Raw genomic sequence first — 17,008 nt, 5'->3', positions numbered from 1 at the left:
GACATGCTCTGAGATTTGTCTGCCAGGGAGGTTGATCCATCAAGGTTACAATAAATGCTAACCATCCCAGGAAAGAAGTTTTTGTTGTTGTTTTAAAGAGTAGAGAAGACATAAGAAAACTAACCTGTATTCACAAAGAAGTCCTTCCTTCTATCTAGAAGAAAATAATGAGGAGCTGGAGGATGGATTCCCCAGGTACCACAGAAGTGTGTCCACCCTCCCTGAACTTCTAGAGATCCCTTCCAGAACACTACACACTCACCCTCTGCCCTGGGCACTGGCTGCCAGGGACACATATACTTAGAGTCCAGAGAAAGCCTCTGTGAAAACCTTGTCAGACCAATACCCAGCAGGGGCCCAAGCTCATTTCCAGCGGAGATCAGCTCCAGCCCCTTCCTGGTCCTGGCTAGGCCCTTCTGGAAGCTTCAAACAAGTGGTTCCAGTTCTCTATTCTTCTCTCTGGTAAGCCAAGACAACCTCTCTTCCATTCTCTTCCTGTGCAGATGTCTGGTTGCTCAGCCTGATCTCAGCGACCCCAAGCCATGGTGCGGATGCTCGGACCTGTCAGGGACCTCCCCAAGCCCAGGCAACTCCTCCTCCCTGCAGACCCGCTGACCCTGGAGTGAGGGCAGGGGCTCATGGACTTTCAGGATGGGTCTGGCAGGAGCGTTCCCCGGCCCCAGGCCTCTCTTCGTTGGGGTGACTCAGGCAACCGTAGCCCTTTGTTGGGGTGCAGGCCGGGGCCGCCGCCCGCGGTGCCGCTAATTACAGCCCGCCCGAGCCTTTGAAGTGCTGCGCCCGCACCCTAATTGCGCTTCCCGCCAGCTGCGCCGCCCTCCGCGGCCGCCTGCCGGGGAAAGCACCGCGAGCCGCCAGGCGCTTTTATGGGGCTCACGGTAATGCGGGTTAATCTGCAAAGAATTTTAAGAACATGCTTCATGCAGCGGGTTTTGCTGGAGGGGACCCAGAGGCCTCGCAAGCCGGAAATGAACGTGGGACCCCGGGCAGGGTGGCCTCTGGCACTAGTCCTGCCTTGCCATCTGTCCTCCCCACTGCAGATGTGTGGAACCGGGTGACTCTACTGTCCCGGTCCCAAAGTGGCGACTTCAGTGTCAGTTAAACAGTTAGGCTTCTACGGATGTGTCACCTTTCAGGGACACACGCAGATTTGAGTCTAAGTGCTATGCTAAAACCAGTGGCTGAGTGCATCCGGAACTGGAGCCGCTCTCTCTATGCTCCCTTTGGATGCTGTCCCAGAAAACAGGGTCCCGGCCTTTGAGCCACGGTGACTCCAGCAGGCAGCTGACTTCTAGAAATTATCCCAGGAGTCGGGACAGGGACATTTCTCCTGGCAAGACAGAGGGAGGGACCTTCTCTCAGACTGGCACACATCTGCTTCCCCACAGTATCCTGACGCTGGGAGCAGTCCAATGACTCCAGGAAACTCCTGGCTGCTCCTTAAATTGCTAACGTGACTTTCCCTGGCTAGGGTTGTTCATGCTAAAGAGCCCCACAGACATCGAAGAGGTGCTACAGGCAACACAAGCAAGTACCCAACGCCACTCACCCCTACCCAGAGAGCAAAAGGACCCCCATCAGGCCTCGCCTGCTATCCTCATACCAGAACTGGTCCTTTCTTTTTAAGAGGCAGAGTCGGAGTTTAAGAGAGAATTTTCCGGAGATTTAACCGTGGCTATTGAGAGGGATTGGACTGGGGCATGAGTAGACACCCCGAATCTTGTGCATGCTTCCAAGGAGTTACTCAGAACACAGTTCTAGGCTTCAATGAACCGCAGTAGGAAGAGTCCTCTTCTTCTGGTACTACCGTGAAGCTCCAGCTCAGAAGAAACCCAGAGGGTCTGCTTGGCCTCCTCTCCCAGGGCCACACCCCTCTCCGAATCCTTTGAAGGTGTGCCTTAGACCAGAGCTAAGGAGCCTCCACCCCAACCCCCATGCAAGCTATGATCATCAGGGCTCTCGAGACAAGCGGAGCTGACAGGTGTGTGTGTCTGTGTGCAGTTGCAGACACAAGCACATATATGGATGGGTGCTCCTCTAGACAGGAGAGGTGTTTATTTTAGGAATTGACTCATGTGACTGACGGTGGGGGGTGGGGTGGCAAGTTCAGACTGCTGCTGGAGACCTGGGTGGGAGTGGGGGGGTGAGGGGGCGGGAGAAGAGTTGGTACAGCCGGAGTCTGGAGGCCGGCTTCTGGAAGGAGTTCCTCTTCTTGGGGGGGGGCTCAAATTTTGCCTTGTGACCTTTAGTGGATTGAATGGGGTCCACCCACGTAGCTAAAAAAATCCCTTCACTGCAATATCTGGGCATCTTGGACCAAGTGTCTGAGAGCTATGGCAACAACACTTAATGCAAAAACTCACCATCATGTTAGCAAACTTCAGAACACATACTGTGTCTCCATCTACAAGCTTCTTCCTAGGGTTGTTTCCAGGGTCCTGGAAGCCTGGGTGTCTCTCCCAAGAGCATGGAGCCTCCCTTTCCTTCCACTGGGGTTGGGACAATATTGGATGGTACCTCCCCTTCTTGTCCAGTGATGAAGAGGCAAGGGGTGAAGATGGGTTTAGGGTAGGGAATTGGGGATGCATTCTTGTATTCAGGGAACACTACGGCCTCATTTTATACATGGTTCACTGTTGACCCTCCAGGGCCTCACGATGGATGGGTGTATGCACCACGTTGGACCGCTTCAGGGCTATGTCAGATGTCTCCCAACTTCCCAAACCACGGCCCTAGAATAGGCTTTTTTTTTTTTCCATTTAAAAATGTTGAGTTTCATAAGTGTACAGGCCAGCTTGTGGGGAAGCTGACCAAGATCATGTAGGAGATACAAGGGACCACTCCGGTTTCTACACTTCATTCTGCTCGCAGAATAATTATTAAGTTGTTTAATATACAATTTCTCGTATGACGTTTTGGAGGTCCTTTATTGTAGAGATAATCCTTGTCTGGTGACAAACAGAAGCTAGGATGATCTCTCTGGACCTCTGCTGGATAAATTCCATTTCCTATTGAGACATGGGTGTCCTTCTTTATTTCTGAGGTAATGTTCCTATTATACCTGCAGTGTCTGGTGGCCCCTGATGCATCAGGAAATCTGGGGACATGCTTCCTTTAGAATGCTGTGAGGTTACAGAGGTGTGGGAGGGTGTCACAGCAGATTCCAAAGCTTCTGAGGCACCGAGTTTAGGGTTGACCCTTCTGTTAGAGAACCGTATTGATGGTGCAGGTGGCTTCACTACCCGCATGACCCTGCTGGCGGAAGCCATCTTTCCCTTGTATAGGATTTCGTGGTACAGTTGTGAGGTGGGAATCTGCATGTTGGTGTCTGCACAGACAAGTGAGGGAGAGAGGCCTAGGCGGAGCTGATTGGCTGGGGCAATTTGAGAACGAGGACCAGGAAAGCAATGGATTCCAAGGAAAACAGGATTTGCAGTACATAACGATCAAAAACACATACGCACCTAACAACGTGGCACCAAAACACATACGGCCAGAGTTCTGAGGAGAAATGAAACCGAAGTCAGAGCCCAACACACGGCAGTAGCAGAGATTGCTGTGTTGGTAGTGCTGGTAAAAGCATAAACTCTGTGGAGGAGGAAAAAAAGCAAGACTGAGCCTGTCCACTCAAAATATGCATAAACGTACTAATCAAAACCCAGAAAGGAAAAGCTATATAACAGTAAAGTGCCAAGTCTAGGGAGAAAATGTAAGCATTCTGTAAAACCTCATCTCCAAAGACATTTTAATATACATTTAGAAAGAAACCTGGAGATATATATATATATATATGTATATATATATATCACACCACAATAAATTAGATGATGATGTGACAAAGTTAGCATGACCAGAAACAAGAATACGAAATATTAACCATGTGCAAGAATAAAATTTCATGTGCAAAGCACATATGTGCACATACACACATATATATCCACCAACACACGCACCATATGCCACATATACATAGAGACCATAAACAAACATATATACATATATATATACACATACTGTGCACACACACACAAACATACATGTGCACACATTGCATACATACAAAGAAATTATGTTTGCCACAATGATAACATCATCCCTGAATGAGTTCACTTCTTGGCAAACTAGCTGGCCATATGTACCCAAGATCCTCCTGTCTCCACGTCCCCAGGGCCGGGACCACAGGCATGTAGACACATGTTGACGCTAAGGATCTGAATGCAGAGCCTCATTCTTGTATATCAAGATGTTTATCTGCTGGGACATCTCCCCAGCCCGATTCCTGTAATACTTTGCTTACTATTTAATGTTGGTTTGGAAGTTTTAAATAGGGTTATTTTTAATTTTATTTTTATTTTGTGACAGTCTGGCTGCGCTGCGCTTAAACTCCTGGGTTCAAGTGATCCTCCTGCCTCGGTTTCCTAAGTATCTGTACTACTACAGGTGTGTGCTATTACACCCGGCTACAGGGACAACGGTTTTTAAAGTTTGTGTGAAGAAGTATATAGGTGAGAGCTGCCAACGCTTGTTTTTGTTTTCGAGACAGGGTCTTACTGTATTTCAGGCTAGCAGCTCATTCTGTAGTACACTAACTACTTTTTAATCCCCTTGAAACTGGGTCTTTAGCCGGTCTCGAACTTGGAAGTAAGCAAGGCTGCCTGGCTGGTGAGGCCCAGAGATCTAGCTGGTTACCTCTGCCTCCCCAGGGCTGGGATTACTATGCCTAGGCCATTATACCCAGCCTTTTCCTTCTGGGCTCTGGGATTGACTCCAGTCTTGTTTGTAAGGGAGGTGCTTTGCAGACTGAGCCAGTGTCCTTAGCTCCTGTGGGTACATCTCTAAAAAGGAGAACTAGTGCGTATATACTTTATCAAGCAGTGCCAACGTGATGCTGGCAGAAGAAACAGGCATCCTAGAACAGAGGGCGGGAGAGCCCATGGAATGATAACACAGCATAGGGTAGCGGTAACAGATGGGCCACACCTTGGGCAGTTGAAGACTGAGCTGAGCTGGCGTGCATGGCAGCTGTGAAGGTTGTGTCTCAGGACCCGTTACATCTTAGAGAAAATGATGGTGAATGGTGGAAAGACTGGGTTTGCATTATCTGAAGAGCCCAGATCTTTCTGACACAAGCAGACTGGGTCACAGGGACAGACTGCAGGGCATGGCCTGATTTCTGGGAGAGGGAGAAAGGCAGAGAGAAGGTGTGCGATCTAACCAATGTTCCTTCCCTTTCCTCCTTACTTCTCTCCCTCCCTCTCTTCTTTCTTTCTCTCCCTCCCCCTCTCTCTTTTTCTCTCTCCCCTTTTTCTTTTCTTTCTTCCCGACCAACAAGGTCACTAATAGCCCAGGCTAGCTTTAAACATGTTGTATAGTTAGCCTAGGAATACCCTGAACATCTGATCCTCCACCTCCTTGAGTCCCTGGATTTCAGGAGTGCTCCACTGCATCTGGTTTAGGGGATGCTGGGGATTGAACTTGGGAGCCAGGCGAATACTCAGCCAATTGAGCTACATCTTCACCTCTTGGAAGGTTTTCTTTTTCTACTGAACTGGGCTGGGCTGTCCTTGCCTGTGAGATCCATTAACAGGCAGGGAGCTCAGGCGTGGGTGAACTGTGTAAGGTTCAGGTCAATCACAGACATCTTTGGTATACAGCCCCCTCTTATGTTGCTCTTGGCCCACATCTGTGAATCTTTCCTGCATGGAAAAGCGATTTCTGTTGCAAAATCAACTTGAAAAAAAAAAAAAAACTGGGGAAGAGATATGAGCATTTTTCTCTCTTACCAGCATCTCCAGATGCACACGGAGGCTTGGGCTGTCCTGTCTCTGAGGGCTTGGAAGTCGACATGCCTGAGACCTGTTGTTTTATCCAGGTCACATATGTGGTCATGCCATTTCCAGATGTGGAGTTTCAGAGATTCCTATGGTGTTAAAGTCTCATAGTCAGGATCCCCACACTAAGGTAGCTGCTGTGGGGCTTTGCATGAGAGTTCCAGTAACTCTTGCCTGTTGCCCGAGACAGGGGTGTGTGACTGCCGTAAATGTAACAAGGAGGGAGTTTTCCCAAGGGAGCATAATTTTAATTCCTCAAATCAGGCTATTTCAAAAAACCAAAAAACTGACACTGTCTCATTTAATGAAAGGAGACGGAGGGCAGCTGGCTGCATGGAACTCTCCAGTCCTGCAACCCTGTGACCCTGCATGGGTGCCAGCTGCCCATCCTGCAGAAGTCACCTCTGTACCCCACCCAGGGCGTGCCTCTGGTGGTTACCACCACTACCTGCAGCTGGGCTGGGAGGGGCCCTGGTCCAGGACAAAGTGTTCCTCAGCTGGGAAAGAGACTGCATGGCATTGCCTCTCCCCTCAGACCAGGCTGCTCCCCTCCCCTTCCCCCCTCAGCTCTCCTCCCTCTTCTTCCTTTACACCAGGCTGGTCTCTCCCCTCAGACCAGGCTGCTCCCCTCCCCCTTCCCCCCTCAACTCCCCTCCTTCCTCCTTCACACCAGGCTGGTCCCCTCTCCCCTCAGACCAGGCTGCTCCCCTCCCCCTCCCCCCTCAGCTCCCCTCCCTCTCCTTCCTTCACACCAGGCTGGTCTCCTCTCCCCTCAGACCAGGCTGCTTCCCTCCCCCCTCAGACCATGCTGCTCCCCTCCTCCCTCCCCTTCCCCTCCCTCCTCAGACCAGGCTGCTTCCCTCACCCACCCTACCTCCTCCTTCAGACTAGGCTTCTCCCCTATACCCCCATCAGACCAGGCTGCTTCCCTTACCCACTCTACCTCCCACCTTCAGACCAGGCTGCTCCCCCCCTCCCTCCTCAGACCAGGCTGCCCCCCTCCCTCTCCCTCCTCAGACCAGGCTATTCCCCTCCCTCACCTTCCACTTTCAGACCCGGCGGCTCCTCTCCCTCACCTTCCCCCCTTAGACTAGGCTGCTCCCCTCCCCCACCTCCCCCTCTCAGACCAGGCTGCTGCTCCCCTGGGGGAACCAAACATCTTTGCTTTGATGGTTAGGGTCATGGTGAAGTGGGCTCCATTTAAACTCTCATAGCTGCTCTGATCTAGGAGGGTTGGAGCCCTGGAAACCCCACCACTGCTCCATATGCACCAGGAAGGAGCAGCACTGAGTCCAGTACTGAAGAAACTCACCCCAAGACCTCCCTTGGGCCTGGGTATTTCTTTATAGATACCCTGGTCACCGCAAGCCCACAAGCCTCATCACCCGGACATAAACTGGCAGAACAAGGTCTCCAGGGAGAAGGGAAGGCCAGAGTAAACGTCCCCTACGGAGACCCTCCAGCACTCTGCAGATCACCCTTCTTCCTCTTCCACCCCATGTTCTGCCTATCCTATGCTTTCTTGTCTCTCTGTCTCTCTAATCACAGGGTCTTGAGCTGCCAAATACCCAAAGTCAGACACTGCCAGGGCCCTGAGCTGGGCTCACTCCTACTTCTTTCTCTCTTCTCCATTCGTCTTCTCCAATCCTCTCTCCCTCTCTGTTTTGTGGTACCCATCCTCTTGCCAACCCTCTCCCATATCTCCCTCACAAAACGGTCTGCCATTTGCAAACACCCATTGTCAGGCTATGCCTGAGTTCTGAGCTGGGACATTTTTGGGGGAAAACCGAGTGTCTTAGGGGCTTGTGAAAGCGGGTTCTGCTGAGCCAGAAGCATCCCTCAGGGAACTGAGCATACAGGCAACGAATCCTCTGCAGGGCCACTCCAAACCCTTTCCTCTGGAACAGTTCTCTTTAAGGATGGCTCCCCCCACAGGGGAATTCCTGAAGCCAACAGTTGACAAACCCACACACCCTCTGAGGGCTGGGCACCAGATAAAAAGCCCTCTTTAAAGCCGGCCCTCCTGGGGACGGTGTGGGACCCGGCAGGGCTGGAGACTTGCCGCTGTCACGGCTGTCACCACCTCCTCTAAGACCGATCCTGATCTCAGCACAGAACAGAGAATCTAACCTGCAGGGCCTAAGGCGGACCCCTGCTGCATGTTGGAGCCTCTGGGGACACTCACCCCAGCTGAGAGCAGGGGCCTGTCTGGGACTCCCCAAGAGAGCAGGAGGTGGACCGGCAGAGCACCTGTCCCTTTCGCTAGCTGCAGGTCTGCCAAGGTCACCTGCACTGGGTCCCGCACTGTAGCACGCCACCGCCACCGCCGCCGCTCATCTGCGCTCAGGAAAAACTGGTTTTCTAAGTTTTTCTGGTTTGCTCTCAGTGCCCCGCTGAAGGATCTATTTCTGTCTCTCCTTCAGGAGGGTGAGCTTTGCCAATGACTAATCCCAGTCCTGAAGATTGATACCGTTGTCACCTGCACACGGGACCCAAGCCCAACAGGGAAGCCGAGAAAGAGCGAGATAAGCCCTTGCCCGCAGCTGGAGCTCCAGCGTGCCAGGGCCACCCGCCTTTTGCTACTGCAGAACAAGCTACAGACTGTCATTGTCACCGCTGCCCTCCTGCAGATACAAACATGAACTCATCACAGTGACCACCTGGGGTCCAGACTGCCCCTCGCAGGGAATTAGGACTAATTGCCTCTCTGCAGGCGTGTGGAGCCCCTGGATGGATCTTGGGACCCGATCCCCTCATGTCTGCCCTGCTGACGTTGTGCGTGGCGCTCTTGCTTCTGGGTACCCCCAGCCGCGGCACCCGGCCCTGGGAGCCCTGCACAGGTAAGGTGACCACATGGGGACCTGGGTAGGGCATCTTTTGTGGAGTTGGAGGGAAATGGGGTTCGACATACCACTTCCTGGCACCAGGTCACTGGTGTGTGGTAAGATGCTGGCTTCCTAGAGACCTGGGCAGTTATGGGGGACAGGGGGGATACAGTTAGAGGGGGGGCTGCACAGGCTGTCACAATAAAAGGTTTCTTTAAGCTGCTAGAGGTGGGAGGGGTTTCAGGTTTCAAAGAGCTAACAGCAGCCATCGAGGCTTCACAAGTACTTACCTGCTTGGCTGCCGGGGAAGGCCAAGCACCTGCTTCAGGAATGAAGTCCCCGGCCCTCCGGCTCCTGGCATAGAGAAGAGTTATCCAACCCTCACTTAGCAAAGCTCTGGGCCGCCACGGGCCTGGCTCTGTCCCCAGTTGAAGGAGAAACACAGGCCCAGCCCCAAACACACCCACAACCCACACCTGGGTTCAGCCTGGAGCTCCCCAAGATGGGCTGACTGCAGGCTTCCTTCTCTTCTCAGAGAGGCCCCTGGCAACACCAGTGACCATGACACGCTGTTCCCAGGGTTCCCAGCAAGAGACTCTAGTTATCAAGTCACAATTAATGGGATAAAGAAACTGGACCTCTTGGGGGATTGCAAATTGGTGGTGGGGATCCCAGGGACAAGAGGTGCTGGTGTGACAGGTGGCTGCGTTCTCCTGTGCGTGCATGGCTTCCACTGGGTTGCCAGGAAGTGTGAGACTTCTTCACGCACTGGTCTGATGGTCTCTGTGATGTGGAAGGGGGCGACCCTGCGATTGAGGTTTGGGACACTGACCCAGGTGAACAGTGCATGGACTTTATAACCTAACTACCTAGAAGTGACCTGCTGTAAGTTCCAGCAACCTCTCCACCATGGGCTGTGGGTGAGAAGGCCCTGGGACCTGATCCAGCCACCTGAGGGGATCTGAGGCAGAAGAGAAGCCCCACCCCACCTCCTGTGTTCTGCTCTGTGACAGCCGCATCTTCAGTGATGGCTTTGAATGTGGAGCTTCTAAGTCAGTTGTCACCCAACAAATCCCCTGGCTCTAAGTGATGGTGTCTGGGTGCCCCCCTTTCCCCTTTCAAATGCAGGGCCATCTCGAGTTGTGAGGTGAACATGTAAATGAGCCAGAAGGACCCTGTGCAGGCCTGGCTGGGAGCTGTGAGGACAGCCATGCTTCCGGGGGCTGGGATGAGTCACGAACATGTGCTTTCCTGTTTCATGAGCCTGGGGAACACAGCCAATCAGAATAGTGGTAATAAAGGTTATTTATAAAGCCCGCCCCCTCTCCCCTGAAGGTGCGTTCTGAATAGTTAAAAGATGACCTAGTTATGAACACGGCGAAGCAGGGAGGAAACATAAAAGTCAGGCTGATATTATGAAGTTGCTTGATAAGAGTCTTGGGAGGCCAGTGAGAGCTGGCCCAGTTTTAAGTCAGTCCCTCTGGTTCCACTCTGTGTTGAGCGCTCACCAGACCTGAACTTTGATGCAGGACACAGGTGAGCGCTCCATTCTGCCCACCCTGGTCTGGGCTGCAGATGAGAAACTGGAAGGTCTCTGGATCCACTTCTGTGGCCACTGGGACTGGTGGTCAATGTGTAAGGTCACAGCAGGCGGGAAGCTTGAGAAAAAGCAAGTTTCTGTGAGTATAAACACTCACACCTGTTGCAGTTGGTTTTAGAAGTGACCTGAGCGCCCCCTCCTTCCCCCCCTCTGCCCCACTTCGCCCTTGTCAAGTGCTTCCTGGTACTTAGCTTGCAAATGAGGTGACAAGATGGGGGTCTGGTAGAAAATATCTCCGTCACTATCCACATATCTGTCCCTGTGAGGTCTAGTAGTCTGTGTTCTGGGGACTTTCTGAGAAGGGCGCATGGCTACACTCTCCAGCAGGTAGCCAGCATCATGGAGGGAGCTCAGGGTCCCCCAGGTCACTGGTCTCAGATACTGTAGTGTATAGTCTGCGGTAGGGGTTCTGTCACAGAGAGGGGACATAGCAGATATAAGGTGGGTGAACTCCTGGGAGTGTTCTGGCTTCCAGTGGGAACTGACTTCTCTGCCCTCTCTTTAACAGGAGGGTCCCCAAGAGAGTGGGAGGGCAGGGGCAGGGTGCCACCTGTCTTAACAGCCTTAGAAGACAGGAAGGCTTGGTGTGTGGGCAGGAGGAGAGTTCCCAAAGGGTCCTCTCCCCACGGGGCATGGTCCAAGCCTGTTAAAGGTTAGAGAGCCCCAGGGTCTCCAAGGGTGTCAATCTTCTCAGCTTCCTAGGTTTTACAGCCTGCTTGCTCTCACCTCGGTTGTCTCCTGCTTGGGCAGAATAGGGCTCGGAAGGAGCTCAGAGGACCCTGGTGTGAGGGTGGAGAGGGACAGCAGGCCAGAATGAGGTTGTGGCCCAGAGGGCATCTCATGCTTGGGCTCTGGAGATGTTGGGGACATCCAAATTGACCCAAGGAGGGAGAGAGAGTGGAGTAGGTTCAGACCCCAGACTCCAGAGGGTGGATTAAGATGTCCTCTCGCATCTTCTTTCTCCTTGAAACCCTCTCCCCATCTCCAGGCTGTGCTCTTTTTTTTTTTTTCCTTTTTTCTTTTTTTCAGAGCTGGGGACTGAACCCAGGGCCTTGCGCTTGCTAGGCAAGTGCTCTACCACTGAGCTAAATCCCCAACCCCCAGGCTGTGTTCTTGATGAGGTCGCAGACCTACAGGTTGGGACATTCGAGCAAGGCAGTACAGAGGCCTATTCAGGAGGCACTGTGGTGCTTTGTATGTGTCAAACCCCTGCTGGCCCTCCTGTCCCCCAACCAGAGATGGTGAGACTTGAGGAGGTGGGGCTTTCTTGCCAGGGACTAATCCAGCTGTCAGCCACCAGCCAGTGGGGAAGCTGCAGGTGGGAGTTAGGGGGGTGGGCACCAGCTGTGGGGTGTGACATCATAGAGCTGTCATGTTATGGCTGGTGCCAGAGGTGAGACACTCCCAAGTTCTGGGGCTCACCCGGAGCTGCCAGGGCATCCCTAACCCTTGCACGAGGCAGAAAGAAGAAGAAGCTCAAAGGCCAGGAGGAGAGGTTTATTAATGGCAAGGCCAGATGTGCACTGGGGAAAACAGAGGTGTACTGGGAAGGTGGGAGCTACCGGGCATTTGAGGGTAGGGTGGGCACCAGCTGTTGCGGCGTGACATCGGGGACCTGTCATGTTATGCTGGTGCCAAAGAGGATACGACCCTGACAGGTCACTGAGAGGCAAGGAAGGAGCTGAGCTCTGGAACCCTAGCCAGATGGATAGGCCCATCAGCAGGTGGACTTCTGTCCAGAGCAGGCCTGTCTGGAGCAGGCAGGGCGGCACAGCAGGGACACACAGGAGGCTGGGCGACAGCAGCTGGGCTGGCAGGAGGAGGCACAGCAGGAGGAGGTAGGCACACAGCAGGCAGGTCTGCACACAGGGCGGCACAGCAGGGACAGGCTGGAGCAGGGCTTGCAGCACACAGGCTTGCAGCACACAGGAGCACAGCAGGAGGGCTGGCAGCAGGAGGAGGAGGAGGCAGAGCAGATGGGTGTGCAGCACACAGGCCTGCAGCAGACAGGCACACAGCAGGAGGGCTGGCAGCAGGAGGACTGGCAGCTAGACTGCTGGCAGCAGGAGCCAGAGCAGATGGGTGTGCAGCACACAGGCTTGCAGCAAAGGGTCACACCACAGGGCTGCTGGCAGGGGGAGGAGGTGCAGCAAGAGGGCTCACAGCTAGACTGCTGGCAGCATGAGGAGGAAGCACCACAGCAGACTGGCACACAGCAGACAGGCTTGCAGCAAAGGGTCACACCACAGGGCTGCTGGCAGGGGGAGCAGGTAGAGCAAGCTGACTGGCAGCTAGACTGCTGGCAGCATGAGGGTGTGCAGCAGGAAGATTGGCAGCAGGGGCTGGACACACAGCTCACTGGGGTGCAGAGGAGGCAAGGGGTTGGGGTACAGCAGCTGGGAGCACAGCAGCTGGCCTGGCAACAGCTGGGGACACAGCAGCTGGGGGCACAGCAAGGAACACAGCAGCTAGGCTGGCAGCAGCTGGGGGCACAGCCGCAGGGCTCACAGCAGCTCTCTGGGCTGTCATCCACCTGCCAGGAGGAGTCAGTACAAGAGTCACAGGAACCGGGAAGGCAGACCCGGCTGTTGTAGCTCAGGTCACTGGAGCAAATGGACATTGTAGAGTTGGCCATGGTGGGTAGGTCTGGTAGGAGCTGTGAGTGTGTGAGTCTGTGTGAGTCTGTGTGAGTGTGTGTGTGTGTGAGCCGCTGGCCCTCGACTTTTATACTGTGCACACAGTGTGTTGTTGGCATAGGTGGCCCTACACAGCGGCTCTTTCCTTGTTAGTGTTTGGCGCTGGTTCCTGGAGAGTGCAGGAAGATGCTACTCTGCTTGTAAATGTCCTGTGTGTTGTGTTGAGCCAGGGACCTTGGCTAGCTCTACTGATGGGGAGGGGGGACCCTGGTGGGAGACAGTGCTGGCCAGGAGTGGGTCTGGGCTCCCTTGGCAGGAGAGTTGGGTCTGTGCTTCTGGGATGTCCAAACATTTTCCAGTGCTCTCTGTTGGGTGCATCTGCCCCTTTCTCCTTGTTTGCCATCAAGCCCTTGAAGAAGGTGGGGCTGATTCCAGTGACCATGCTGGGCTCTCTTTCACCTTGGCCTGGTTGGGGATACTCATGATAGGGTCTCTGCCCCCTCCCATCCCCGCTACCCCTGCTTTGGGTGGTGAAGGGCTGGGGCAGGCATGCCCCTTCTGATACTGACTACTGTTAGCATGCTGGCTCAGGTTTGAGGGAGCTGTGGCCACGTTGAAGTTTGACACATTCCAAGGTTGAGGCCGGAGGTCAGTGTGCCAGGCTGCCTTTGAACTTGTGGAGCCCGCACCTCATCTCATCCTTGAGGATTCGTCGTAACCACTGCATGGTCCCTCAGTGTTGGCCTCAGAGAGCTCTGTCCAAGGGCACCCGTGAGGAGCTCTAGGTGGGGCCCACCTTCAGGTGTGCATGAGGAGGTGTCTTTGTGTGAGTTGTGGGCCTGCCAGAGTTCCGTCATTAGACACATGTGTATAGGATCCCTTCCTCATGACTGCTGTATTTTCAATATGAAATGATCCTCCAAAGAGGCGTGGGTCTGAGCAGATGGTGCTGGTGAAGGGTGTCTGCTGTGGGGCCCAAGGTGACCACCGAAGGGTATGTAGGTTCTCATCTGTCTCTCTTTTTTTTTTTCCATCTTGGTCCTCCCCCTTCCTGGCCACCATGAGGGGAGAAGCCACCGCCTGCTTCTCACCTCAGGCCCAAAACAGAGCTGGCCAGGGATGGAAACGATGTCTCGGAGATCTTGGGGCCAGTTCAGCCACCAGCCTCCATTCTAGAGACCCCCAGTTGAGTAAAGCTAATTCTCTATAGGAGGATAGAGAAGCACTTCAGGACAAGCCGGAGTGAAGTTAAGTGTTTATGGATCATTTAGACATTTGGGCACTGGGAGTGCTGGCCTGAGAAGGTCTCCTCAGGTGTCTACATAATGGCCGTATATATAATCCTGTAGCTTTCTTTGTGTGTCCGTGTGTGTGTGTGTGTGTGTGTGTGTGTGTGTGTGTGTGTACATGCCTCTCTTCAAACCCCAGTCCCGAAACTTCCTATCACTTTTCCTGTCGTGTACAGGGTTTAAAGACGGTTCAAAGCACAACACTTAAGCAAATGTTAAAACTGAAGTAAAAGGCACAAGGTGGTTTATTTTTTCTTCTTTTCCGTTTGTTAATGCCATTTTGGAGTGGTTTTTGAGGCACACTGCTTAGATTTAGGGACAGACAGGCAAGCTAACATAGTGAAACGAGAGGTCACAAGTATCCTGACCCTTAGTAAACACAGCTCGTTTCTTGTTTATAACATCCGTGTCTCACCGGCCTGTAGAGAAACACACATTATCTTTCTAGGTAATTAGGATTTATTAGTTGTTTTGAAGTTGTATGCGTGATGTGCGCACGCGTGTTTGTGTGTGTGTATGTGTTCGTTTGTGTGTGTTGTGTATGTGTGTATGTTATGTTTGTGTATATATGTTTATGTGCATGTGCGACTGTGTATGTGTGTATATGTGCATATGGTTAATGTGGGTGTTTATGTTCATGTATATGCATGTGTGTGTATGTGTATGTTTATATTTGTGTCTGTGTGTGCATGTGTGTGAGCATGTGTGCACATGTGTATCTGTGTGTGCATGTTTATACATGTGCACATGTGTGTCTGTGTGTGCATATGTGTGTTTATGTTCATGTGTGTGCACATGTGTGCTTATATGTATGTTTATATGTGTATATGTGTGCATGTATGTTCATGTGTGTGCACATGTGTGCTTGTGTGTATGTGTTTATGTTCATGTGTGTTTGCATGTGTGTGTGTGTGTGTGTGTGTGTGTGTGTGTGTTTACCAGAGGACAACCTCTGCTATCATTACCAGGGTCTCTCACCAGCGTGGAGCTTGCTAAGTAGGCAAGGCTGGCTGGTCAGCGAGCTCCAGGGGTTCTTCAGTTTCTTACTCTCCTGTGCCTGGATTTTTTTATGTGGGTCCTGGGAACTCAGGTCTTCATGCTCACAAGGGAAGCACTTGGCCCATAAGCGCTCTTCCCAAGTGATTCTGAAGGTTCTTGAAGGAAGGAGAAATAGACCTCTGGTCTGGGTGAGGACTTCTTTCCCATGTCAGGCCCCCAAGTTCCTGTCTTTCTGTCTGAGGTCCCCTGACCCCCAAGTTGCTTCCCCAGTCTTCATCTCAGCAATGGAGTCCAACTAAATCAATGACCTGCAGTCTTATGTGTTTGTGTATGGCTGGGGGTTGATAGGGTGACTGTATCCTACTGTGACAGCTCTCACAGTTTTCTCAGACTGACTGACCAGAGAGGAGGAGAGGGGAAAGTCACACTCAGAGGTGAGGTCTACATTGGATTAGTGAACTCCTCCCTGGGTCAGTGAGCTGGTACACACCTGGCACACATGCGTGTGTGTGCACATGCACACACACACAGACACACAGACACACAGACACACAGACACACAGACACACAGACACACACACACACACACACACACACACACACACACCCCTTACGGAATGGGTCCACAGGGTTAAAGAGACTTCGGTCAACCTTGAGGAGTTCAAACCGTCCCAGAAGGCAGCAGTAGAGCAGCTGAGGTGGTTAGATAGGAAGTTGACAACCTGGAGAGGACTGCTGGGAGCATTCTGTGGTAAAACAAACAAACAAACAAACAAACAAAAAAAACCCAAAGGTAAGATACAGGGACAGGGGTAGGCGGATAGATGGATGGATGGACAGACAACAATTTGGATGGGTCACATAGCAGTGGAACTGAGGAGCTGAAGCCTTAGGGACAGTTGGGCTTTCTCCTGTCAGTCCCTTGACACACATGGAATGATTAAAGGATAGGCAGGTGGGTAATTACTAGGTGTCCTCTCCCTGGGGTGAGCTGAGGGCAGTGAACCCTTCCTCGGTCTGGAGTGGCTCTCAGGACGGGTTTTTCTGATGTGGTTTTAACAGGCCCATGTGCATCCTCCAACAAGCCCACAGAGAACGGTTGTACTTTTTTGTCTGTGGTGGTTTGAATAGGAATGGCCCCCATGGACTGACGTGCTTGAATAGGCTTGGCCCACAGGGAGTGATGCTGTTAGGAGGCGTGGCCTTGTTGGAGGAAGTGTGTCACTCCCGGGGTGGCCTTTGAGGTCTCCTATGCACTAGCTATGTCCAGTGTGGTACACAGTCTCCTTCTGCTGCCTTAGGACCAAGATGTAGAACTCTCAGTTCCTCCAGCACCCTGTCTGCCTGCTGTCCTGCTTCCTGCCACGATGATAACGGACTGAACCTCTGAAACCATAAGCCAGTCCCAGTGAAATGTCTGCTTTTTAAGAGTTGCCATGGTCATGGTGTCTCTTCACAGCAATGGATCCCTAAGACACAGGAGTAAGTCATCAGTCTGTGACAGGTGTTGTTGATGCACACAACAAGATGCAGAGTTCTCTTGTCTTGGAGTTGGCACTCACTTCATGGCCATATGCTGCCGGGGAAGTGCAGGGGACCCTGGGAAAGGTCCAGCCTGTGCACCTTGGCTGTACCGCCTGGAGTCAGTCTGACCACCGTAGTTCCAACTGCATCTCCTATTCTGACCGTGGGGAGGGAAGGTAGGACACCTGGCTTGGCCTCCAGGCCCACAGTTGGAGGTGAGCGTGGCTTAGCCCTGCACAGGAGCTTGAAGAGAGGGAGAGTGGAGCATTGACAGGCCACAGCGACC

General features: G+C 52.7%; 2 protein-coding genes and 1 pseudogene across 3 annotated transcripts in view; 1 reads left to right on the top strand and 2 right to left on the bottom strand.

Annotated features, from left to right (window-relative positions):
- Positions 1-2,866: 2,866 nt before the first annotated feature.
- Positions 2,867-3,421, bottom strand: LOC120098991 (28S ribosomal protein S36, mitochondrial-like; annotated as a pseudogene).
- Positions 3,422-7,828: 4,407 nt separating this feature from the next.
- Positions 7,829-17,008, top strand: part of Tspear (thrombospondin-type laminin G domain and EAR repeats) — a 172,923-nt gene continuing 163,743 nt past the window's right edge. Inside the window, exon 1 of one of the 2 annotated variants that reach the window (NM_001432038.1) lies at positions 7,829-8,689. In NM_001432038.1, the coding sequence (NP_001418967.1) occupies positions 8,605-8,689 (85 nt within the window). In that variant the 5' untranslated portion in view covers positions 7,829-8,604. Of the gene's footprint in view, positions 8,690-10,093; positions 10,211-17,008 lie in introns of those variants that run through there. The other variant, NM_001432037.1, reaches the window with a different exon arrangement.
- Krtap10-9 (keratin associated protein 10-9) lies at positions 11,992-12,909 on the bottom strand. The gene has a single exon (NM_001109595.1). It carries the CDS (start codon positions 12,907-12,909, stop codon positions 11,992-11,994), a length of 918 nt encoding a protein of 305 aa, NP_001103065.1.

The sequence above is a fragment of the Rattus norvegicus genome, chromosome 20, assembly GCF_021556685.1.
Source record: "Rattus norvegicus strain SHRSP/BbbUtx chromosome 20, alternate assembly SHRSP_T2T, whole genome shotgun sequence".
Taxonomy (NCBI): domain Eukaryota; kingdom Metazoa; phylum Chordata; class Mammalia; order Rodentia; family Muridae; genus Rattus; species Rattus norvegicus.
The sequence above is the reverse complement of the archived record's forward strand: the minus strand, read 5'-3'. Positions and strand labels throughout refer to the sequence as shown.